The sequence below is a fragment of the Oxyura jamaicensis genome, chromosome 4 (genome assembly GCF_011077185.1).
Source record: "Oxyura jamaicensis isolate SHBP4307 breed ruddy duck chromosome 4, BPBGC_Ojam_1.0, whole genome shotgun sequence".
NCBI lineage: Eukaryota > Metazoa > Chordata > Aves > Anseriformes > Anatidae > Oxyura > Oxyura jamaicensis.
In genome coordinates, this window is record NC_048896.1 from 90,849,882 (window position 1) to 90,874,936 (window position 25,055).

A 25,055-nucleotide genomic window follows, 5' to 3' on the forward strand; every position below is an offset into this window, starting at 1 on the left:
GCTTTTGCTCTTCAGCCTGTAGCAGCCCTTCTCCAGGAAGGCTGCTCAGAGCAGCCCTGGGAGAAGGTCAAACAGCGAAGCAGCTGTGACATCTAGCGGTACTCGTGGCTATTTCAGCACAGACAAAAATACTCCCTGAAAAAAATGACCATATGTATACATGACCACCATGCCTTCGTGATCAACCTGCAATTTTCCTCTGCGATGGAGCTACAGGAAAAAAGAAAATAATTTTAGTCAAGCAAAGACTGCACTTTCCATGGAGGAGTTGGGCTCTTCAGCCATCCACTGCTTTTCGCTGCTGCAGCTGCTTTTGAAAGGTTTCCCAGAAGATGAAACCAGAAGAAACTGCTGTAAAGGAGAGATGTGAGTGTCATTCTGTGGGTTTTCACCACTACCAAGGCAAAATTAGAAATGAGTAGGAAAATATATATTAAACAATGTTGAGTATGTGAGAATAAGCACATTTAATGAAAGCTGGTTTTGAATGTTTTTGATGTAACAGGTGGAGGTCTGACTGCAGCTTTCGAGGATTTGGAGCCAGAGGAATCTCGAGGCCACAAGGTCTGATGTGCTGCAATGGGAGTAACTTCACTGCTGGTGCTCTGCATTTAACTGTAAGGATGTGAAATGAAGATCAGGCTCTCTGCATTTAGTTTAGACACGTTGCCTAGACATTCATTTTTGAGAACTGATCCTTAAGCAAAGAGCTTTGGTGGAACATTAACTTGGTCCTGCAGAACTCTGCACAGTGCTGACACAGAAAGATCGGAGCAAAAGAGAAACCTCAGAGAAAAATCTTCACTTTACAAAGAAGTACTATTAAAGTTGTCAGTTTTGTTAGTTGTATTTTGGAAGTAGAAAGATGACTTCAGCACAAAACCCCTCCAACTTGCACAAAATACTTTTTATTTTTATTTAGGTGAAAGACAAATTCTTCCATGGGATAAACCTGAATTTATATTTTATTCTGGGGTTGATAAGCCTCCAGAAAAAAAAAAAAAAAATGTACAGAACTTCTACTCTCTATCAACCTTACAAAGCCTGACAAGAAAAGCAATTTTAGTATGAAAAAGTTCAACAGATGCATTTATGACATTGCTCTAGCCAACACTGGGATTTCCTGACTGGGCAGGTGACTTGTCTCACTGTTGCAAATGATCTGATCGCATCCAGAAAAGGCTAGTAAGAAGGTATAGTTTGGCAGCCCAGCACTTCTTAAGGCTTCAATGTATATTCAGAATGAAATAAGAGTTTCAGCTGAGCTTTGCTTTGTGCTTTCATGCTGAAAATGTGTACCCAGGGAGGAGGGTGTAGATCCTTGAAACTACAGGAATATCCCTATGAGATTGCTTGAGGGACAGGTTTATCAGCTGGGGCTGCTCAGAGCTCCCACTTCCTGCTTGAGGACAATGCAGCCCAGCCAAAGTCATTCTCCAGAGGCTGTCCTAGCGATTTCCCCATGGATTTGTACGAATCAATGAGTGTGTGAGTGTACGAGCATACCTGTGTTAAAGAGTTTGACCCATGGAGATTTCATTTAGAGGTCCTCAGTTCTGCAGCCCGTATTATGCTATTGCTGGCTGGGGATTGCCATGAAAATGCCTGTGTGTAGATGGGAGCAACTCAAAATAAATGCCAAACCATTCAAAATAAATCCCAAACCATCTAGTAGTATGGTTTTCCTACTTGCAGTGTTGTCATTTTGATCAAATCCAAAACAAGTTTAAGGAGAGAAGGAGCAGAAAATCCTCACTCCTTTTTATTGAAAGCAGAGGGGAAAGAACTCTTCCTTTTTCTGGTTCAAGGAACCTGCTTCCCATTTTGCTCCTGTCCTTCCTGAATGGCAGAGGCTCCACATCTTGTATCCTGCTCCAGCACCAGGAGAACTCCATGCAGAATTGTGGAGAACAGAATTTGCCCCAGAGTGCTGTTTTTCTTTAGTGAACCCATCCCATCTTTCAGATCCGCTCCATTCCTCATGACCAGGAGATGTGGAAGAGCTGGCTTCCCGGGCGGTGTGAGTGAACATTTCCCAGCACTGCAGGGCAGCTCTGGGCTCAATACCTGTGATTTTAATAAACTGTTGTGCTTGGCTGGCCCATCTCCGGCAGGAGGAAGGCAGAGGGATGCGTATGACTGCTCCGACTGCAGCCCAGTGAGCTGCCACAAAAGCCCATCAAATGTCAAGGTTTTCTTAAGAGCTGGAGTTGCTGGAGCATCTCTGGCAAAATTTAGTGAATAAAATGAGTAAGCTCTGATAAGCCCCTGATGTGGGACAGAGTAAGACTTCAAATCAGAGAGCAAAGGGGAAAAAATATTTAGAGGAAAAACAGCTGATGACCAAAGGTCTTCAGCAGCACCTGCCTTCCTGAAGAAGTGCAAACCTGAAATGGTCAGTCCGGGGCTGGCAGGCTGCGGGGAGCGGTTGGGTGTCCTGTCCTTGTGGACTTTCCCCTTCTGATGTCGATGTTGTGACCCTGATTGGTGCCAAGGTGAAATCTGAGCCCTGTTTGTGAAGCACCACAGGGACAGCAGGCTCTTCGGAAACACCAAGCTGCGGCACTGCTTAGGAAAAAAGGGGATAGTGCTGGTGTGCTGATGAATCTTCATTTGACGCTACTGAAAAAAAAAATAAAAAATCTTAAAATAATCATACCAGTAGCAATACTACAGCAGTTTGGGTGATGTTTCAGGACTGGAGAACTAAATATAAAATTTTCAAAGCAATATGTGAATTGCAGAGAAATGGAGTGAGGCGACACCAGCAATACCTGCCTCTCCCTCCTTGCCATACACCCTTGATGATTGTTATCTCTGCTATCTGGAGTCACACCAGAAGTCCCAGAAAGTTCATTTCTACCTAATTCCTTAGCAGGTGCTCTCAGCCGTAGCTCTGTTACTGCAGCATTACAGGCTGCAGGGATAAAGATTCAGTGGCTTAAAGCACAAGCGTGGCTAATCCTTCCAGAGGAATCCTCACCTCTGATTTTCTCTGTGCTTTTCACAAAGAGGAGGAGAGCAGTAGACCTGGTGACTCTCCCAGGGCAGAGATGCTGATTTTATTTTTTGCTTGCAACCTGTAAATCATAGTAAAAATAATCCACAAGTGAGCCTGTTTTAGAAGGACAGCAACCCTAGTTGCTGGAGGCTGGGTACAGGTATGGCCAGGGTTGGTCTTCATGTTTTGGTCCCTCAATCCAAGGAAGATGAGAGGAACGACCCATTTCTTTGCATGTTCTTAACTTCCAGTGATAGGAAGTGCTGCTGCTGCTATATCTGACAAGATGCACGAGGATTTCAAGCAGTGGGGCTATTTTGGAGAGTTAGGAATGGGAGCCAGTGGCCAAACATCAGCTGGTGCAAGGCGTGTCTGTCTGGTGTCACCATCGATGTGAGTAAGGGTTAAACCAGATGGGGATTGCTAAACCAGCTTGTCCCTGCTTTAGCAATTCCCCAAAACAAAAGCTCAAAGGGTGGCCTTCTTGCTAAACCCTTCCTGCTAGAACCTGCCTTTGTCATGCTGATCACAGGGCTGATGGCAGGTCTGCAGCACAATTTGCTGCATGGTGGGAAGAGCAGAGCGGTGGGGGAACTTTTTAGCCCTGGACAGCACTTGCAGACAAAGCTGATGCTGAGTAGGAAGCCAATGGTATATTTTATGCCATGAAATATTTGCCCATAAAGGCCATTTTCTAGCTCTACTGACTATATTGTTCATACGGCTGCTAGGCTGCATAGAACTTTTTTGATGTATCTGAGTTTAACATACGGATCGAGTGTGTGACCCCTGCCATCATCCCAAAGGATTTGTGCCTGGGGTTAAGGTCACCACAAAGCTTGTGGTGTAAGGGGCTGCAGTCCTAGAGCAGCTGGGAGGACGGTGATGGAACAGGTTTCTTGCTGGCACCAAAACATTGGTGCAGCCTTGAACAGAGCCCCAGATGGACCCTTTATCTCAGAGGTAAGTGCTGGCAGTCTGGGCATTTATATCCCAGGAAGTTATGCTGTTGCGAATGTGGAAAACCCGGAGGTACAAGAAGCTTGTTCTGGTTTTGAGATTCCTTTCGGTGAGAGGTTGACAGTGTTAAATGCATCCACACTAATTTCACTATTACGGGAAAAGATGGGATGAGGAACTACTGGAGCAGTGCAAAGAAGGCCTGCATGCTGGTCCCTGCCTCCCTGACTTAGCTGCATATTTTGCTGGGATCAGAATGCTTTGGGTGGGTGGCAGTCAGGTTCAGCTTCACACACCTCCAGCTGACACGTCCACCACGTTGCCTCCATGTGGGTTGGTTTCTGAGCTCTTGTCACAACCAGCAGAGACCTTCCAGCTCTGCAAGGGCTCCAAGAGCGCATTTCATCCCTCTCCTTGAAGCAGATGCTTATAGACATCTCATGAACTGCTGTTTTGTCCATGCTGATGGCAGCAACAAGGTCTCCTCTGGCAAAACGAGACCTGGGACAGCACACAGGTACTCACCTGCCACACAGGACCTGAATTTCCTCCTTAGCTGCATACCGTTCTGGCAGCAAAGGCCCACATTAGGTGCGTAAATATAGGTGTCCAGTGCCACGTGGGATGCCCTAGGGTAGCTGTGACATCTGTAGAGGACTGGCTAATTGCATACAGGACTGAAAAGAAACCCAGGTGATTCTGGAGAGGCAGGAAGAAGCTGGAAGGGGTGTTGCAGGGCAGCACAAGCTGCACCAGATGCCAGCCCACAAGCAGTTTAGATTTCTCCTGAAACCCAGAAAAGGAGATAGATGGATCCATGCATGGAAATGTGCATATGGGAAAGGGACTGCTTTGTGTACTGAGGGGACAGTTACCTGTGGGGATGGAGAAGGCTAAGCCTGGCAGGCAGTTGCTGTATCCATCAAGGCTTCATGGAGAAAAGACACACAGGGGTTTGGTGCAGGTGACAATTATATCTAGGTGCCAGAGCCTGGAGCACAGCCTGTGTTCATTGCGTGGAATAACATCAGGTCTAGGGCCTGGGGTGTAAACAGGGCACCCTGAAAAAACAAAAACGTGTTTTTGCTGCTCTTAGTGCTGGTAAATCCAGCATTTAAGGGGTTGGTGTTTTATTTGCATTGGACATTTTTAGCTGCTGATGCAAGCAAACAAAGCATTATCATTGTCTTTTCTTAGAGAGGAGAAATCAAGGCTGGGAGAGACTGAGTGGTTTCCAGGATGGTCCCAAGGAAGCGTGCAGACCACTAGTACCACAGCCAGGGTCCTCAACTGCCCAGCCACGATGTGCAGGAAGGAATGAAAAAACATTTTAACAGTAAGTTCTAAGGGAGCACCAAAAAGAGTTGAATTTGTGCATGCGGTGAAACTCCTTTTCATCTAAAGATCTAGGAACGTGAAAATGTTAGCAGACACTGTGTTTTTATCTTGGGATACTGCTGGAGTTCCCACATGGGTAAACATTAACATGATCCTCCGTTGTTTTCTTTTTTGTGATCCGACAGTCTGGTCCTCTGCAGATGGATACTAGGCAGAACACCCTGTGTTTAATATCATGAAGAAGTGCTTTCAAACAAAGTCAACTTCCAACTCTGAGTAAGAGAGCAAGGAAAATGTTTTCTAGGATTCAGTCCCTGGGTTTGTGATTTTCATAAGGCTCAGCTCCAAGATCCACGTTGCTCTTAAAATTAAGTGCTCATTTCAAAATGCATTAGGGAGAGACCCCACCCCCTACCTGACATTTGATCTTTCTGCAATGCCTGAAAAGCATTGTTTGTAGATTAAATCCCACAGTTGTTTTTAATGCTTTGGCTACCCCCCTCTGAGCTAAAACTCAGTCTGTCCTGAACTGTGTAAGAGAGCCCCAGTCATTGCCACCCGAGTGTTGCTAATTGCTGTATTGTTTCTCCCTGGGCTGAATGGTTTCTTTCTATGTAGTTGATTAAATTAACTAAATTAATATTAGTGGGACAGAGTGTGCTCTGATGGGGACAAACCCACTTCCAAGAGCTTCTGGCCAATTAGATATTGTACAGCTGGATTCAGTACCCTGAAACTTTGCTGTTAGAGTGGTAATGACTTTTTGATTATACATGAATATTAATATTCAAAAGATGCTACATGCATCCAGGTTCTGACTAAAGAGTTGTTTATGCTACTCAGGTTTGGAAAACAAAACAAAACAAAACAAACCCACAATACCCTTCACCTTCTACAGTCCCACTGAAACTATGCAAAAGTTGCAGTGGCCACATTTTTGACTTAATACCTGAGTTATTTTAAATTGGTATCCAATTGACAGACTTGTGACGCTACATAGCTCAGCATAAAAAAAAAAAAAAAGGAAGAATAACCTGCTGTATAATTTGTTTGGGTTTAAAACTTCAGATCCCCCTGTTGACAGGCCAGGGACTCTCCCTTGACCCTTGGGACAGGCCTGTCTGTGACCTCCCTCAGCAAGCCCACGGGGATGGCTTAGAAATAGCTGTGGTTCTTCTTGTTCCATGTGGTTTTCTGCAGTCCAGTCTCACTTGTTTCTGTTGTGTGAAATTCTAGATCAAGTTCTTTCTCCCTCCTGTAGATACATTTTTTTGTGGCGAGGCACTGAACAGGCTGCTCAGGGAAGCTGTGGCTGCCCCATCCCTGGAGGTGCTCAAGGCCAGGCTGGATGGGGCTGGGGGCAGCCTGGGCTGCTGGGAGGTGTCCCTGCCTGTGGTGAGGGGTTGGACTGGCTGTGCTTTAGGGTTCCTTCCAACCCAAATCCTTCTGTGACTGTATAATTCACTGAAAGTTTGCTTGGTGCAGTCAGGGTGTGGGCTCTGCCACATTCCTACACATTTAACCCTGAAAATTAGTAACATACTAGGCCTGTTATGTAGAGAGGAGCATTTTATTAGATTTACCAACGAAGATGTATGTGTCTTATGTTGTTTACTGAAGCATTTCCCTGCAAAACGTTACTTATTTTTGCACTCGTGGCTACAGCCATGACAAACGAGTAACCCTTGCCTTTCACCCCCGCTGCTGACCTAGCAGTATACCAGGACACCTTCTAGTGGCTACCTGCAGACACCCATCAGAACTCATTCTTTGAAGGAATTTATCACCGGTTAGGAGCTAAAAAGTAGCACAGAACGGGCGTCTCAGCGCGGCCCTGCCCCAGGCGCCTGACAGACTACAACCCCCACAACCCCCCGCGCGCTGCCGGGGCGGGCAGTGCTGAGGCGGCGAGCGGGGCCTGCGGGCCGGGTGTCCTTGCGAGGGGACGATGGCTCACTGCCGCGCCGCCCGGCTCCTCGGCCGCTTCCTCCGCCGTGAGTAGCGCTCCCCCGGGACCCCCCAGCCCTCTTCTTCGGCGCTCCGGGGCCTTCCCGGTTCCTGGCAACCGCTTTCGGCCGCCGCGGCCTGCTCCCCCCCCCCCGGGCTAGGCCGCGGGGATGCGCTGAGGGGGGTAGGGGGCTCGTCGGATGGGGGTCCGGGGGGGCTGCCCCATGGGGGGAAGGGGGGTGTTGGGGGCACGGGTGGCTGCAAGGGAATGGGGTTTGGGGTTGGGGGTGGGTTTGGGGGGTCGTTGGGGTGAGGGGGTGTCCCGGGGATGAAGGGTGTCCCGTTGGGGGGGGTGTCAGACGCTGGTGGGCAGCCCTTGAGGTTTTTCTTCTCTGTTCCATGCCTGGAAATGCGCGGAGCTCCCCGAGGAAGGTGGTGGTGCGGTTGGGTCTGGTCACTTTGAGTGGTTCTTCGGGCTAGAGGCCTCTTGAGGTCCCTGAATTGTCCTGAGACTTCAGCACACTGGATGAAGTTTTCTGTGTTGTCAGGAATAACAACGTTAGCCTTTAAGCACAGAGAACCCAAGCAGTATGCAGCTAACGCTTCGTCTTGTAGGCTTTTATAGGGGTTGTTGTGAAGATCATGATAATTAAAAGAAAAAACAAAGTGTTTTTCTTTCTTTGTGCTTATTTTGTGCAGTTAATGCTGCATTCTCTACTGGAATCAGTGTGGGTATGCCTAGGCACGAGGCTTTTCTTGGAATCTTAGCTGAGGAAATGAGGAAATCTTGGATCTGACAGCGACTGGGCAAAGTTAAACTTAATAGATTGCACTGGATCTCCGTGCAAGCAAATCTTATGCTTCTTATGGTAACACGCAGGTCATAGTCTCATAACATGATCCCATAACATTTTAAGCTGATCCACGTTGTTCTGTGGCACACCCACCATCCCCCAGGCATCCCTTCCTCCCTTTGGCCCCCCATGAGCACGAGTAGGAAGCTGTACTCCTTCCTGAACCCCCTCCCGTGGGGCTGACTCTGCCAGGCAGCTCTTTGAGCTGGCTCCCTGTGAGTCTGATGCAGGTTGGTCCTGGTGGAGATGAGATTGAAGCACCTCCAGTTTAGGTTAATTTGTGCCCCCAGCAAAGCTAATCTTGGGTGCAGTTTTATGTCTTCACAAAACCACTTTGTTCCCTTTACAAGTAGCAGTAAAATATTAGGGAAGAGTGCTTAAGATACTTTTTGGGGGTTAGGGGAAGGAGGTGGACTCAGTGGTTCAGGAAGCGTTCTGCTTGCAGCAGCAGTTTATAAACTATTTTAAGAAAGTCCTGTAAGAAGGAATATTTCTTCATTTGAAAGAGTTTTTGGTTTGATACTCTTAAGATTTGGGCAGTCTTTTAATTTATTAAGTTTGGACTTTGTTCATACAACAGTCTCAGTAACAAATAATTAACATCTCCACTTAGTGGCAATTTAAAATAGTGACTTTCTAGTGGTTTTCTGTTGCAAAAGACAGTATCTGTTCTTGTTGGTACACTGCTGAAGCAAGCCTGCAGGGTGTGTATCAGTAAGTTTCAGTTCAGGAATTTGTAAAAACATGCTATGCAATATGTTAATGAGCGGTGATGGCTTGCTCAAAGGTCAGCTCAAGGCGCTGCTCGCTTATGGACCAAGACTTAAGCTTATCTTAATTATCGCTGGAGAGTCAGGATTTTTGAATGTTCTGGGCGAGTTGGAAGGCTTTGGAGAGCTCTTAGATTGAATAAGCAAAATAAATTTTGTGAATAATCCTGGCCAATAAGTGCTACAGATATAACGATGCACACTGAAGAATTTAATTGTTGCTTTTTTGCAAGCTCGCTAGCTGCACGCTCTCTTAGTGGAGTGTACGTGGGAAAAAGTTTGTTGTCTTAGAAGAACTTGATCTGTGCTGAGCAGAGTGTGCCTGTTTCCTCGAGGGCTTGCAGTTTCAACTTCATAAATTAGGGAGAAGAAAGCTTTTCTTTCAGATGCCATTGTGGTTCCTGTGACTGTAGCCAGTGATGGCTGTGGCAGTAAGCAGGGATTTTTGCTTAGGGAAGAGAGAGGTGTTGAAAGGACTAAAATTTTTCTAATTGTCACTTGTCTGTCAGCCTACTTTTGTGTAACGTGGTCGTAGCATAGTCACTGCATCTCTCCGTTATAGACTGGTTAATTTGCTTAATTCCTCAACTCCTTTGCCATGTTTGTAGATTGTTTTTTCCATAATTAACAGGAATTTGGCAAGGGAAGGGTGAGAGAAGAGAGGCCGGGACCAATAGCTGGAAATCCTTCCCTGAGCTCATAATCCTCTGTAAGACCGGGAGTAAGATATTTTGGCAATCCCTCAACAGCACGAAAACTTCTTTGTCGCTGAGGATCATCTTCTAGTAGTGCAACCGATACCTTTCAGGATGAATTCTGTACACAGGTTTGGGGAAGGATTGCCCAGAATACAACTGCGTGTGTGAATGTCCACGTATGGCCTGATCATGATCATCAAAACTGAAGGAAGGACTGGGATGAGGAACTATGTCAAGTCTTCTTGTAATATCAAACTTTGAGTCAGAAAACTAAAATTTGCTGCGATACTTTGGCCTTTGCTAAACTTCACACAGAATCACACAGAATAGTCTAGGTTGGAAGAGACCTCCAAGATCACCGAGTCCAACCTCTGACCTAACACTAACAAGTCCTCCACTAAACCATATCCCTAAGCTCTACATCTAAACGTCTTTTAAAGACCTCCAGGGATGGTGACTCCACCACTTCCCTGGGCAGCCCGTTCCAGTGTCTAACAACCCGTTCAGTAAAGAAGTTCTTCCTAACATCCAACCTAAACCTCCCCTGGCGCAACTTTAGCCCATTCCCCCTCATCCTGTCACCAGGCACGTGGGAGAACAGACCAACCCCCACCTCGCTACAGCCTCCCTTCAGGTACCTGTAGAGAGCGATAAGGTCACCCCTGAGCCTCCTTTTCTCCAGGCTAAACAGTCCCAGCTCCCTCAGCCGCTCCTCGTAAGACTTGTTCTCCAGGCCCCTCACCAGCTTCGTAGCCCTTCTCTGGACTCGCTCAAGCACCTCCATGTCCTTCTTGTAGCGAGGGGCCCAAAACTGAACACAGTACTCGAGGTGCGGCCTCACCAGAGCCAAGTACAGGGGGAGACTTCTTTATTTATAAATATATACAGGGGGAAACTTCTTTATTTGTAATGTCTGTGCTGTAATGTAAGAAACTCCCCAGAGCTGTTGCTGCTCTGGGCTCTCCAGGCCACATGTTTGTAGGCAGAGGGAGGAGAAAGGAGATGGTCCTAAAGAGGCAAAGTAAACCGCATGTGAAATATTGGAAGGATTTCTCAGAAACAAACTGAAGGTTCAGGACTGAAGGAAAGTAAAGTGTGTGTGTATAAAAAACCCCAGAAACTTACAGCATTTTGACTTGTGCTCTTTGTACTTGACTCCCTCCCTGACTTTCCCTGCACTGAAGTTCATTTTCCCTGTTTGTATTGGAGCCCATGAATTTTCTAAGGCTTTTTTTCTTCCCTTCTGTAGGTAATAGGAAGAGGATTATCTTCTTTCATCTCCAGACCCTCGGGATATTTCAAGGAGCAGTAGAGGGACAATTTCACTTATTACCTGTCCATCTTCTGGCAGTGTAGGAGTCTGCTCAGGGCCTTCCTTTACCTTGCTTTTATATTGTGCTCATTTTGTGAGCACCTTCAGGTGCTACCTCAGCTTCCAAACATTTTCTTCCTGCACGATAAGCGTCGGCAAGAAGGAAGCACTTTGACTTGGATTCCTGCCTGTAGCTCTAGGGAGTCTTGTGGGAGGTCCTGAAAATAACAAATCTTCAACTCTGTAAAGTTGAGGAAGGGATTTAGTACCTGTACTGTCAGCTGGCTCTCATCTGGGATAAGCTGGGCAAAGGTGGCTTGGGTTGTGCCATTTTAAGTAAGATCTGGATTTGGAGATACTGCTGCAAGAGTGCCTGAAGCTCTGAAAAAACAGTATTTACATTCAATGTGTAACTTAAAATATCTTGCAAATGGGTTAATTTTCCTTTAAACATGTAAACTGATGCTTGCACTCAGTGCAAAGTAGGAGCAGGTGTTTCTAGAAAGGCTTTTGAGTTGTAAGACGTGAATTGCTGCTGTGCGGTTTCTTTCAAGAAGTGAATGTAACCGCATTTCCCTGCTACTTGTAATGCACTCTCTGCAGCTCAGGCCTTGGTTGAACACAGTGATGTTAATGTTAGGCCTCTGATTTGACAAAATGCAACGTTTCCACCGTGCTTTCGATAAGATCTGCAACCGTTAAGACTTGTCCATGTGCTTTATGGCTTTGCGTGGAGCCTGCACCTTTGTAACTTGGCCTGTAAGTGAGAGCTGTGCATTAAAATAGCATCGACGAGGAGTTTGGCTCTTACTGGCTCATTGCTGAAGCTTTGTAAGCAGAAGAGCAAATTGTTTCTTGTCCTGCCTTCTTGAAGGCACATACATTTACGCTAAGGCTCCTGGCTTTTGTCTAGTAAAAGCAATTGCCTGCAGGAGTTGGGAGTCGCAGAACTGTACCAGCTCGTGAATGAAGGTCCTGGCTGGAAACTGAGACTTTGATTCTATTTCTGACTTACCTGCTGTGAACTTAGGCGTGCCATTTCAATATTCCACCTGTTTCCTTCTCATCTTATATCTGTCTCAGCTATTTAAATTGCCATTAGCTGTTTAAATTGCCAGCTGTGTGCACTTGGGGCTTGCTGCTAGTGCCCCATATATATAGCCAAACCTCGTCTCCACCAATTCCTCTGCAGGTCTGATTGTGCTGGTAGCCAGGGCCAAACCTTTCTGCTTCAGGAGAGAAATACAGAGCTGCATTGTGCCAGTTAAAAATAAATAAATAAATAAAATCTCATCCAAAGTCAGCCCAGAAAGTACAAGGCGATTTATTTTCTTCCAAAATATATCACTCCCTAGACACGTGCCAGGCTAAGCTGCCTCTCTGGAGACAGCCAACTGCTCTGCGCTAGCCAGGTTCTTTTGAACCAGCTGTATTTTTTTTCTGAGTCAAGGTTCTTTGCTCATGTACAAAGCACATACAGTTTTTAAGAGTAAATCCAGAAAAAGCTTGGCCTTTAAACTGTTTTTCAGTTATCAGTGCATGGGAATAAATATATCTTTTTTGGGGTACTTGATAGCTTATAGAAGGCACTGAAGATTCTTATCCTTGAACCATATGTCTGTATAGTCTTCTGAAAACTGAGAGTTGACACACTTAAGCTTCTGAAAACATTTTTGTGAAAGGTTATAAATAGCTGAAAACAGGTATGGAATGGGCAGCTGAGCTGGGGCTGTAGAATTGCTTTCATGGTATGGAGAAAGAAATGACTGCTTTTTTTTTTAATACTAAAATCACTGAGTGTGTCCTGCTAACAGTCATCTCAAATTCTCTGCCTCAACAATTTATATTGAAGAATATATATATATATATTAATTTTCCATCTTAGTAGCTTTTGCTTCCTTTGTAAGAAACAAACACTAAAATAAAAACAACTCCACTCCCTCTGGATCAGGCGTGCCTGAGCAGGTAGGTATGTGGAACAGTCCAGGGAGCCTGATTCAAAACCTCTGTATTTTTATTTCAACTTCAGTTTTTATTTCTGCAAATCTGAAGTGGAAACATTTGCAAATAACTAATGAGGTGTATCATACCTTACTAGTGTCAGTGTTTGTATTAGGGTTGCACTCTTCCATGTTCACTCTAGGCACAAAATGCGGTCTTTATCGAAAATGCTTGCAGGAAGTGAATCAGTTCTGATCCTCCCAAAACCCTGGCCTTTGTGAAAGCTCATGGTAGTGAGTGCATCCTTTTTGTGCCACAAGATCTCTTTTTCCTCCTTATTGGCTGTCTCGAGCTTTCTTGCATTGGGACCTTCTAAGCTTTTCTTCTTTAATCATTTGATAATGTCCCGTTTTTCCCTTCAGCAGAGTGGCAGTCATTCTCCTTTTCTTCTTGAAACCAGCATTCACTGCCATTTTTCTACAGCTATGTTACTTTTGTGTGGGAGCGGTGTTTACAAGACCAGAGTTGTGAGAACTAAATTGAAAACTGTTCCAACAGAGTATCCAGAGAGCTGTATTTCTTCAGGAGCCCAAGTGCATTGAAAGCTGTGATGTACAAGCTCCCGTGGCTCGGTATCTGCTGGGGAAAGATCTCTTGCTGCGTGCCATCCTTGGAGTTAGGCCTGGGGGCCCTGTGGCTGTGTTGAGATCTGTCAGTGTCTGTAGGGGCTATGCTATGTTTGCACAAGGTGTAGAGCCTCTGGGATATCAGAATCATAGTTCTGCTCTGCCTCTTTGTAGCAGTTGTTAGGATACAGAGACATGTTTGTTCTCAAATGAAAGCAGTGGTGAAGGTGTTTGTGATTTGTCTTGACTGGAGCTCTGATGTTCAGTACCCAACGTCTGATTCCCAGCAAACTGAGCAGCCACAACAAGAGAGTGAACTACAGCTGTTTCCTATCTTAGAATAAAAGTTCATAAATGCTTGCAACTTTCAGGGCTGCTTTTAAAAACATGAGCTACTGGATCAACTCATCTTCTGTAAGCATAAATATATATATGCACTGACTTGTTAGGATGTTTTTTAACTTAGAGCATAGTGAGGCAGTTGATTAATGGTTTGCTCTCTCCTTGCTTTCTTTCTGTAGTGCACCAGGATGGAGTACGGCACTGCTCCTACTCGGCATCGAGGAAAAATCTGTATATTAACAAAAATACAAAGGTTATCTGTCAGGGTTTTACAGGCAAACAGGTATGTATATGAACTGTTTCTTCTGTCACCCTTTCAGTGCAGAAAGTTAATTGGCCGTAAAACATAGTAACATATAAAAGAGATGATGTGCTGGCCTTGTCCCTGTTGTTAGGAAACAGGGCTTTGTGATCAAGAAGATCCTTTCAGCTCTGTGGTTTCCCATTTTTCTGTCCAAATACCCTTTTTCTTAAATTCGATAAACTAGATTTTTTTTTCCACTAGTGTACAAACTTAAAACTTTTGAGTCGTCTTCAGGATGACTTGAGTTTTGTGGTTGGATTTGGTCTTAAGCCTTAAGCTGCACATAACTGAAAGGGTTTCTTTGTAAAGGGAGACTTGCAAAAAACTACAAAAACCTCACAATTTTCAAAGTGCCTCTTTCACAAAAGCCTTTGAATATCAATGGCTATAAAAAAAAAAGGTTTTAATTTCAGGATATGTAATATTTTTTTTCCACATAGACTCTTACACATTTGCAAGGGAAGAAGACTGCTTTTGCTAAATCTGTCAGCTAGTCGTGGATGAGAATGCTAATTTCTTCTGTTTGATTATTGTATTTGTCATCTGCCATAATTGATGTGGAAGGTAAAATGTGGTTGCTATGCCTGCTGGTGTATTAGCGACACAGAACAAACCATTCTTTATTGTGCAACCACAGTGCTCCAATTTGAAAGCAAAAAGCATGGCATATTTTGAATCCTTATAACACATGTTGATGTGTTCTTCAAAATGGCTGGCTGTGTATCTAGTGAAATCACCTCTTCTCATTGTAAATTTAAGTGCAATGAATTTATTTTAGAATTACAAATGTCATCAAAACTTTTTTTTTTGCTACATTTAATTTGTTATCATATGCATTTTAGCTTTACTTATTCTCTCTCTCTCATAGGGCACCTTTCACAGCCAGCAGGCATTGGACTATGGCACCAATCTAGTTGGAGGAATTTCTCCAGGGAAAGGTGGAAAAACTCATCTGGGTCTGCCTGTGTTTAATTCTGTGAAGGAGGTAATTTGCAGTGATGACTGGAGGACCAGGTGGCTTAATCCAAGAGCTTATGCTGCTGAAGGCCTCCTTATTCTGTTCCTCATACTGATGAGACCAATATTTGAACCATGGATATCACTGTGGAAGCAATCAAATAGATGCCTCTAAAAGTGGCTTTCACTGTGGTCAAGCATGAGTTGGCCTTCCATTGGGAAGTGCTGAGTCCAGATAGTATCACAAATGACTTTTTAACGTTCTTCATAGTATGCTTATGTTTATGCCTGTGACTAGTTTCTGATTGATTCTGGTGCATATGATGAAATTGTAACAACTGTTATCAAAGGGTGTTTGTGGCGATGTTTGTAGGGGAGATCCTTTTCAGCCAGTAATTAGGTCTCAGCTCACACTCTTTGTGTCTGTCTTCAGTGAATTTAACACTTGCATTGCTTATAGTAAATCGGTATATATCTATTTACTTCATTTATGTTTGTGAGTGGACAAATGACTAGTTGTCAGAAGTTCTCTTTGGGCCCACTAAATGCTTGATACCTTTTTTTTATTGTCCTTGTAGGCCAAAGAACAAACGGGTGCTTCTGCCACTGTTATATATGTACCTCCTCCGTTTGCTGCTGCTGCGATCAATGAAGCAATCGATGCAGAAATGCCCTTAGTTGTTTGCATTACTGAAGGTATTCCCCAGCAGGACATGGTTCGGGTTAAACACAGACTGGTTCGGCAGGGTAAGACTCGACTCGTGGGCCCGAATTGTCCTGGTGTCATCAATGTAAGTGAATTCTGGATTTGCTCCAAAGCTGGACCATTCTTAGTGATGGTTTAAATGTTCCATCTCACTTCTCCCACTCTTTCTTTAGCCTGGAGAATGTAAAATTGGTATCATGCCTGGTCACATTCACAAGAAGGGAAGAATTGGTGAGTTTTTGAATACCTATGCATTATCTAAAAGTAAAGTTTGGTACTCTACTATTCATATTCACAAGGCTAGTCACGTCCTACCCTGATAATAATTAACATACTGTATAACAGCTTCTCTTTTCTTCAGTTTGTGAGTGAACTTAGCCATTATCAATCTTGAAGGACAAAGTCTGTCAGCCTACCGTAATAGGCACTGAGTGTTGATGGCAGAGGCAAAGCAATTGGAAAAGATTTGTTAGGTAATGTGATGGACCTAGTTTCCTTAACGCTCTTAATTTGAGTGCACCTCCATTTACCTTGGGGTTTGAGTGGGCTCCCAAATACTAATCCTTCCAACAGCTTGGCTTCTGAGGACTTCTTTTCCAACCTTAACGACTGTACGACTGGGATCCTGCACCTAGCATGAGCTCAGTTATCACCACAAAATGAAGAGATCACCATTATACCATAGTGAGTGGAATTGACAAACATACCCACTTCTCAGACAGGGAAGTTGAGATGAGAGAGGCAGTGACTTGTTCATAATCATATGGTAGTTGCACACCCTGTTGCATGCACATGTCATGTCCTGATTTCTGTTGGTTCCTTGTCCTAAACTATAGAAATCACAAGTGGATTATAGCTCCTGCATTACATTATTTGAAAAATAAATTTAAAAAAATCCAAAACATGCACTGATACTTTATTAAATAGAGCTTCAGAAAGGTTGGAAACAACATAGGCTGCCATTATCTATCAGCAGGGTAACCAGTTTAGCTTGAACACAGAATCATAAAATCATAGAATGGTTTGGGTTGGAAGGGACTTTAAAGCCCATCCAATTCCAGCCCTGTGCCATGGGCAGGGACACCTCCCAGCAGCCCAGGCTGCCTAAAGCCCCATCCAGCCTGGCCTTGAACACCTCCAGGGATGGGGCAGCCACAGCTTCTCTGGGCAGCCAGTGCCTCACCACCCTCAGAGTTAAGAATTTCTTCCTTACATCTAATCTAAACCCACCCTTTTTTAGTTTAAAATCATTCTCCCTTGTCCTGTCACCACACCCCTGACAGAGTCCCTCCCCAGCCTTCCTGCAGCCCCCTTAAGGCGCAGGCAGGCTGCTGCAAGGTCTCCCCAGAGTCTTCTCTTCTACTGGCTGAACAACCCCAACTCCCTCAGCCTGTTCCCGTAGGTGCTCCAGCCCTCTGATCATCGTTGTGGCCCTCCTCCGACGGAGGTATCCATCACAGCATTATCATTTTTTTTTCTTGTGAAAAGTGTGTTTGCTGTAGGAAAAGCTGTTCAGTGCTCTTAAGCTGAGTGTACTCAGGGCAGTTTTAGCATCCACTGATATTACCTTGAGTTTCATTCTGAATCAAAAGATTTTCTGTGTCTACTTAAATATCTTACAGTCACAAGACAGTAGAATCTGAATGCAAAGCACCTTGAGTGCAAAAGAACATTTTAAATCCAGTTGCCCTAATAGAAACATTTTCAATGGTGATCCAAGAATCAGGGAATAAAGACGTGAACTTTGCCATCCTCCCAGCTTCATTTAACACTATGACCTTTAGTGATATGCTCCCCAGCTTTCTCTTACTGTGAGGCATCCAAGAACCATTTGACAATCTTGGGATGCAAGCTATAAAAATAGCTACAGTCTTAGGACCTCTAGTCTGTAGCTTCTTTCATGAAATCTGAAACATAGTAAACAGGAAGCCTTTTGCAAATGTAGTGAGAAAAAAACTTCTTTGCTAGTAGACACCTGCACTGTTCAACAGTATAAACTGTAGATAAAACTAAGCTTGTTAATCTAATGGTGCATTTTGTCCTCTGTTCGTGCAATATACTAATTACATTGCTTGTTAAATGGCTTGAAATAGATGGAAGACAATGTCTGTTTTTTCCTGGAGAACTTCCCTCTTGTAGTGTTAACAAAAATCTTGACTTTGAAAAACGAAGAAAAACATGCAGGGATCTTGCCCGTGATCTGGATTTTAACACAAAACTTCAGTTGTAGAAAATCCGGTTAGGCCTGGCTAGGTTGCGGTCTCTTGTAATACTGGAATGTAAATGTTAAATGTGTATCACAGAGCAGTTAAGTTGCAGCAACGACTACCTTAATAGTGGTAACTTACATTATAAAGTGTTATTTCCATTCTGGAGGGTCTTTCACGTGCCTGGCAATGCTGGAGATAAAATTCATACTGAATTATTTTGTTAACTGCTCAGCTGCAATGCTGATTTGAGTCCAGCGCATAAGCTACTTGTATACAGGACAAGAAGTACATTCTGTTTTGTTTTCAGCTTTCTTTCCTGTTAAAGCTGTAGTATGAGGAATGCCAGCCAGTGTAACTGTCTTGCTGGGCAAGTCTGTTAGTCTCTTTACATTTAAGTATTAAAAGTGCTAACCAAGAAATTGTACAGATATAATTTTATATAGAGTTTTCATCTTTTGGCAAGGAAAGCTGGAAAACTTCACATCTCACGTTCAGTTTATTAAGGTGATTTTCGTGAATGCAAGAACAGCTACCTCTAGTCATGCACTTAGCTATATTAGTGTTAAGGTTATCTCTGTTTGTTCCCTAAAGGTATTGTATCGAGATCTGGAACCTTGACCTACGAAGCTGTTCATCAGACGACGCAAGTTGGATTGGGGCAGTCTTTCTGTGTTGGTAGGTTTCCTCAGTAGCAGCTTGCTGTACTGAGATTAACCTGCTGCTTCTTCACAGGAACAATTCCAAGTTAATTTATTTTTTGCAAGCATAGAGATAGCTGAATCATTTCTTGTTATACTGAGAAATTAGATCCCTAGCTGCTGTGAAGAATATCCCCCTTCTCTGATATCATTTCCTTGTCAGATTAATAACAGCCTAGAAAGCAGTTTTGAGCAGAGAACTGCCAACACACAGAAAATCACAGAACGGTTTGGAATGGAAGGGACCTTAAAGATCATCTAGTTCCAACTCCCTGCCATAGTCAGGGACACCTCCTGCTAGGACATGTTCTAAAACGTTTAGTGTTAAAAAGGGATAGGGCTTTCTTAGGGATTTACTTGTGTATGTTAAGCAAGTTGGCTAACTCACTAATTTTCTTAAAGCAAATTTATAGAGCTGAAGTCTTGCCCCTGTTGTATATTGTAGAGAGACTCTGTATAAGGCATGTATAAGGCTGTTTTGCTTATGATTTGAAAGGTCATGGATGTTACCTTAGGATATCAAGATTTCTGTAAAATAGTGGAGGAGACAGATTTGTAGAAGGAACTTGGCACTCTGAGAGCTGTCCATCTTTTGAGCCTTTGGGAACAACTCTTCATGCTAAAATTCACTTTGAAACTATTAATGTAAATGTAATATCTTGAATCACCTTGCTGTGGTTTCATATTTTTTTCAGGGATTGGAGGTGATCCCTTCAATGGAACTAATTTTATTGACTGCCTTGATGTCTTCCTGAAGGATCCTCATACTGAGGGGATCATATTAATTGGGGAGATCGGAGGAAATGCTGAAGAAGATGCAGCAGCATTCCTAAAAGAAAATAATTCTGTAAGTCTTAAAGAGCTTGCTTCCAGATGCCTTGGTGGTTAAACATCTTCTGCCATGTCAAGAAAGCTAGGTACAATTTCTAACCTGTACTGACAAAAGAACAAAAAAGAAACGGTGATTGTACTCATATTAAAGAGAATGATTTATCATGATTGAAGCTTCTAATTTCAATTCTAACAGCAGAGCAGTGTCAACTTCAGATTTTTAGTCCTGTAACGACATTTGTAGGGAACATTTTTTTGGTGATATACATGGTTCTGTTAAGAGATGTGTTGAAGTTCGTGATTGCTTCTGGTTGACAGTTGATCAGGAGGAGTTACCTTCAGACTAGTGGTTCCATGTTGTCTGAGGTTTCCAGCTCTTTGATATCTTTGCTTGCCTAATTGATTTTTTTTTAACCTGCCATCTAGATTTGTTTTTCATCTCGCTCTCCCCCATGTAACTCCGTGTATTTCCTTTATTCACAGGGTCCAAATGCCAAGCCAGTAGTGTCATTCATTGCTGGTCTGACTGCTCCTCCAGGCAGGCGGATGGGTCATGCTGGAGCAATCATTGCTGGTGGAAAGGGTGGAGCTAAAGAGAAGATAGCAGCTCTTCAGAGTGCTGGTGTCGTGGTCAGCATGTCCCCTGCTCAGCTAGGTAGCACCATCTACAAGGTTCGTTACTTGGAAACTGGTACACACACTCAGCCAGAGCAGGAGTCTGCTTTTGAGGGAATGGTAGTACATCTCTCACCCAAATACTCTGTTGCTCTAAGCCTGGTTAAACATAAGAAGTCTAGTGACTGAACAAGCTGCGGTTATTGCTTAGATGATCTGCACAAGTACTGTATGCAATACAATTTTATAGGAAAATAAGCAGCAAAATGTAGAAATGATGATGCATAGCTGTTTTTGCAACAACTTGTTGAATTGTGTTTTCTGGGTGCTATCTGAGGAAGCAAAAAAAAGTTAATTTAAAATAATAAAACACTCTTTGAAGGTACAGTATTTGAGGGAGGAAAGCCCTGGCATATAGGCACGTCTCTTTTAAGTACTAATTCGGAATTATGGCTCAATGCATACAGCTGAGAAGCTTCTGTATGAAATAGGATCATTGCCATTTTTCTTAATTCATCTCCAAAAAAAAGGCACTGTTTCATGGCTAGAGAAAATGCGTAATTCAGCTGTGCTAGGTATTTTTTTTTCCTGTGATGACTGTATAATAGTACCTTCACAGACTGGCCGCTGTGCGAGTCTTCCCTTTTTCCGTTTTTTTTTATTAAACCAAAAATCTTTATTTTTTTCCTGGCTTGAATTCGTTACTGTAAGGATTCTGCTGCAGTTTTTATGCAGAATTAGTGTTTTTCAGACCTGTTTTCCTATGCCTTGACAGCATTGCAGTCTGAGTGTAGTGCACCGACCGCAGTCTAGAGCTACTGGTTTTTCATAGCCAGTGAGTTAATGTGAGGTGGGAGAGTACTTGCACACTTTACACACTTTTTAATTTACTTTCCATATTTTAATTCCTAAAATTCAATTTGATACAGTAAATAGAAAGTAATTTAAAATACAATATTAATAAAACCTTTTTTTTTTTTTTTCTCCACCTGTAATGTCTGTGTGCTATTTGCAGGAGTTTGAGAAAAGGAAATTGCTGTAAGAGAAGACACTTTGGAACACCGTCTCTGAACCATCAGTGCAGCACCTGGCCTCTGCTTATCTTTTGTCTGCTAATCCTCAGTTGCCCAAATGACTGGCACTGGTTGTGGAATTTGACTTTGAAGCCATAAACCTCTTGGCTATACCTGTTTTGATGTCTCCTTGGTTCAGACGTGATCACCTTATTGTAAATCACAGCAAACTAATAAATCTACTACTAAACCTGATACATCATTTGAATTCCTGAAGCAGAACTGTTTCTTCAATCATCATAAAGAAACCAATCAGCCTTGAAGGTCTGAATCTTTTGTAACTTAAGCACTGCCCATTTTAAGGTTAAGTCGCTTATAGAGATGCCTCTAAGGATCAAGGCGCTGACTTTAAGCACGTTGCTTGTATCATGTGTCACACTTTATTTTTAAAATTCTTACATGTTCACTGCTGGCAAGTACATTTGAACAATAGGCCAAAGTTTCCGTCCATTAAACCAAAGCTGCTGGATCTGAAGGGGTTGCTTGTTGATCCACGTAGCTGGATATGCCTGAAGTCCAGACTTTCTTTTCAAGGCTGACCCATGCACAGTGTAGCCCTCTACTGACGAGGAATTCTTTTTGTTTTACGGAGAGGTGGAATTTTTGTTCACAAAAATGAGTCTAATTTCCAATGCAAATGTATACAGTCAAAAGTGTAACTATGAAAATGATTTGCTTTTTGTCTTAAACTGCTTTACTTTCCTCTTTAACCTGAACTAGGGTTGCGTTGTTTGTGTGTTCTGAAATCCCAATAACATTGGGAGATAATGGATGAGAATTACTATTTTCTGGAAAAGAATGTAATAAGTTATCTTACCTGTTAGCCACTCCCAGCACTGCAATGGAAAGGCCTTTTTACTTTGGAAATAGCCCAAACACAGTGCCTATAAACGAGTGTTAAAGTTTCATCAGGATGGAGTAAACTCAAGATGGCTTTCTTTATATAGAGGGCTGAAAATTCATGTAACCTGGCACTTGTCTAAAGCAAACCTTGTGTTCCATAAAGGTGCTGTTACCAAAACTTGTGTTGTTATTTGTTTATAACTGTTCTTAGTTTTCTCACTCAAGCGCCTGGGCAATTTGCTTCTTAATGCAAGCAGTGAGCATTTACCTTGACACGGACATTTACAGTTCCTAGAGCTATGCCCTGAAGGAAGGAGTAAAAGGACAGGTCGGATGTCTGCTGCACCAAATGTGTGTTAATGCGCTTCATGTGTGGTCAGGCACTGATCAGATGGTACAGGACTTAAGACACAGAGACTAGATGCTGTATTATTCATGTTGGTGTGGTTTACTAAAATGAACCTGACATTGATCGTGTCACTGGACAGCTGAAGGCAGCATTGAGTAGTAGGTAAATCATTTGGTAAAGTCTGTGACAACAGGTAGGAATTTAACACTAGCTCAGTTTTCATGTAGTGCCTGATTTAATTTAAAGCAAAAAAGATGAAACAGTGCCCTTTAACCCCAGAAATACAAGTGCTAAAACATCTCGATCCATGTAAGAAGGCAGTTCTTCACCCGTGAATGTCATGATGCTGCAGCCTTTCCTCTTAGGAACCTGCTAATCAAAGTGGCTCATTGTAAGGGTGGTCTTCTCCACATCTTTTGGGATGGGTAGCACTTCTCCATTTACTGCCTGAATTTCATCAGTGCCACCAGTGTTATGGTAGATGACCTTCCAGGACAACTGAAGTGTAGGAAGTTTCCTGCTAGGGATTGCTCAATGAAAGCTACTTCAGAGGCACCAACAATTTTAGAAGATAGCCATAAACTCCAGTGACCATCGTCCTCTGAGGAAGTGCACCTTGTATGTTGAAATTTGAGGAAGCATTAAAAATGTGTCCCTCGTTCTAATATTCACAGCAGGCATTGGGCGCTGTTTCTTAGCGGCTGCCTGGTTCTGTGCAAGCAGTCTGTGCCAGCCTGGAGAGGAGGGTCAGAGGAGGATCACCTAAGGGCGGAGAAGAAATCTGACCATGTTTCGTAGAGAGGCTTAAGTTTTGCAGTTTTTCTTGCTGCCTAAAAACCCACACGTGACAAGATCTCATCAGCCTTTTACAGTGCTAATGACAACGTCTCTGGAAAATAGGTTCACATCTGTTCACATCCAGGTGTGCTTGTGAATAAACAATTTCAAGTAATCTGATCTGGAAAATTGTGATTTTTTTTTTAAAAGACAAATTTAAATTAGTCTCAAGCCTTAAACCTGTTGCTACCTTATAGCTTAATAGGTACATTTTATGTGCAAGAGAGACGTTACTGATGTTACCATTCAAACTCATTGTTCTATGAAATAGTCTTTTTTATCATTATTATTTTTTATTCGTTGATCCAGACTTGGCAAGGGAGCCAGCCTATAAATCACAGGCACTTTTTAGGAATAAGTTCTAGATGCTCTTCTTGGTCAGAGGGATTCATTTTTGCTGCAGTGATTTTATTGAAAAAGGGGAGGATGCAGTTTTTTTTATTTTTATTATTATTATTTTTTCTCCTTACTGGGCAGTATTTGCATTTGAATGGTACCCAATATCCTCACTTCCTAGGTGCTCCTTGAGTTTGATGATGTCTATACTAATTCTTTTAGCTTAGTTAGAGGTCTGCCACCTAATAAACCCTATGCCTTTTGTGTTTGTAGGATGTGCTGTTTTCCAGAATTGATTCTTTACGTCATGTTTCTGTGGAAGACTAAGATACTCTTTGCATCTCTGTAGTTAAAATGATGCTTGCTAGATTCTAGCAAAGGGATTTTTAATACACACTTTATAGAAACTCATTTATGCCAATCCATTTGGTTAAATAAGGTTGTCTTTGTGTGTTGGAGGTGGAGAGGGAAGGAGAGGCTCCTGACAGATGGTCACCCAGGTGTTGAGATGTACTTAAAGCTGTATGGGATTCCTAAGAAAATGGTGGTGTTTTTTTCAACAGCTATTGGAGTATTTCCGAGGCTTGCCCCAGTTCTTCAAGCTGCCCCATTTTTTGGATATGGCACTTTTTATCCTTTTGGCTACCTGCTTGTTTTTTGTGGTGATTGAAAATCCAAAGGGCCTTGGCAGATGTGTTAATTAAAATCAGATGGCTTCTGTATTCAGATGGTCTGGGTGGTTTTAGTTGAACTGAAGATGCAGCTTAATTCTGTGTGGAGAAAATAGTAAATTTAAAGCTTTAAGGTGAGGAGAGGGGTGCTCGCTAATGGGCCTCACTGGTGACAAGTGGGTTAGAGGTTGCACTCTGGCAGAAGGCTGCTAATTAGCTGGACTGAAAGTAGCTAAAAAAAAGTCCTTTGTCCTGGGGCGGTGAGTGACCTCTGCTTCTGGCCTGACACTGGGCCCCGCAGGCCTGGTGCCTGGATTCCCTGCTGGCAGCCAGGTGAGGCGCATATCGAAATGGGCCAGAAATCGCCAGGATCTGAGCTCCGAGGCCCATAATAGCGGTCTCAAGAAGAACCTCGGGGGCTGGCTTTTGTCTTGATGTCTTCAAAGTGGTAGCTGACTTCTGGTGCCCAAATAATAAGCTCTTAATTATGCTGAAACTGTGGAATTAAGCGTTATCCACTACCTCTCACTTGTCAGGATTAGCTTAAAGCTTTTCATAAGAAGGGCTCTGTGCACTTCTGATAATACAGGCATGAATCCAGAGTTTCTCCAGGCGGGGATGGGAAGACTTGGGCTGCTGTGGGCACCTGACAAGCACAAAGTTTGGGGTGTTTTAGGCAGCAGGCTGCTCCTCCTGGGGCACGAGCAGAGGGTTGTGAGTGCTGAGCACCCTGGCCATGTGGTGATAAGAGGGGAGAGCTGAGGTTTGGCCTTTTCAGCAGAAATTGTACCACCAAAACAAAAAAATCTCTTGGACAGGAACTTTCAGCACCCTAC

The 25,055-nt window shown here is 43.3% G+C and overlaps 1 protein-coding gene across 1 annotated transcript; it reads left to right on the forward strand.

Moving 5' to 3' along the window:
• Window positions 1-7,138: 7,138 nt before the first annotated feature.
• Window positions 7,139-22,204, forward strand: SUCLG1 (succinate-CoA ligase GDP/ADP-forming subunit alpha). Its single transcript, XM_035325260.1, has 9 exons — window positions 7,139-7,293; window positions 13,969-14,072; window positions 14,962-15,078; window positions 15,629-15,841; window positions 15,930-15,987; window positions 18,558-18,641; window positions 19,360-19,511; window positions 19,979-20,167; window positions 21,126-22,204. Exons 1-9 carry the CDS (start codon window positions 7,248-7,250, stop codon window positions 21,150-21,152), a joined length of 990 nt encoding a protein of 329 aa, XP_035181151.1. The 5' UTR covers window positions 7,139-7,247; the 3' UTR covers window positions 21,153-22,204.
• Window positions 22,205-25,055: the final 2,851 nt, after the last annotated feature.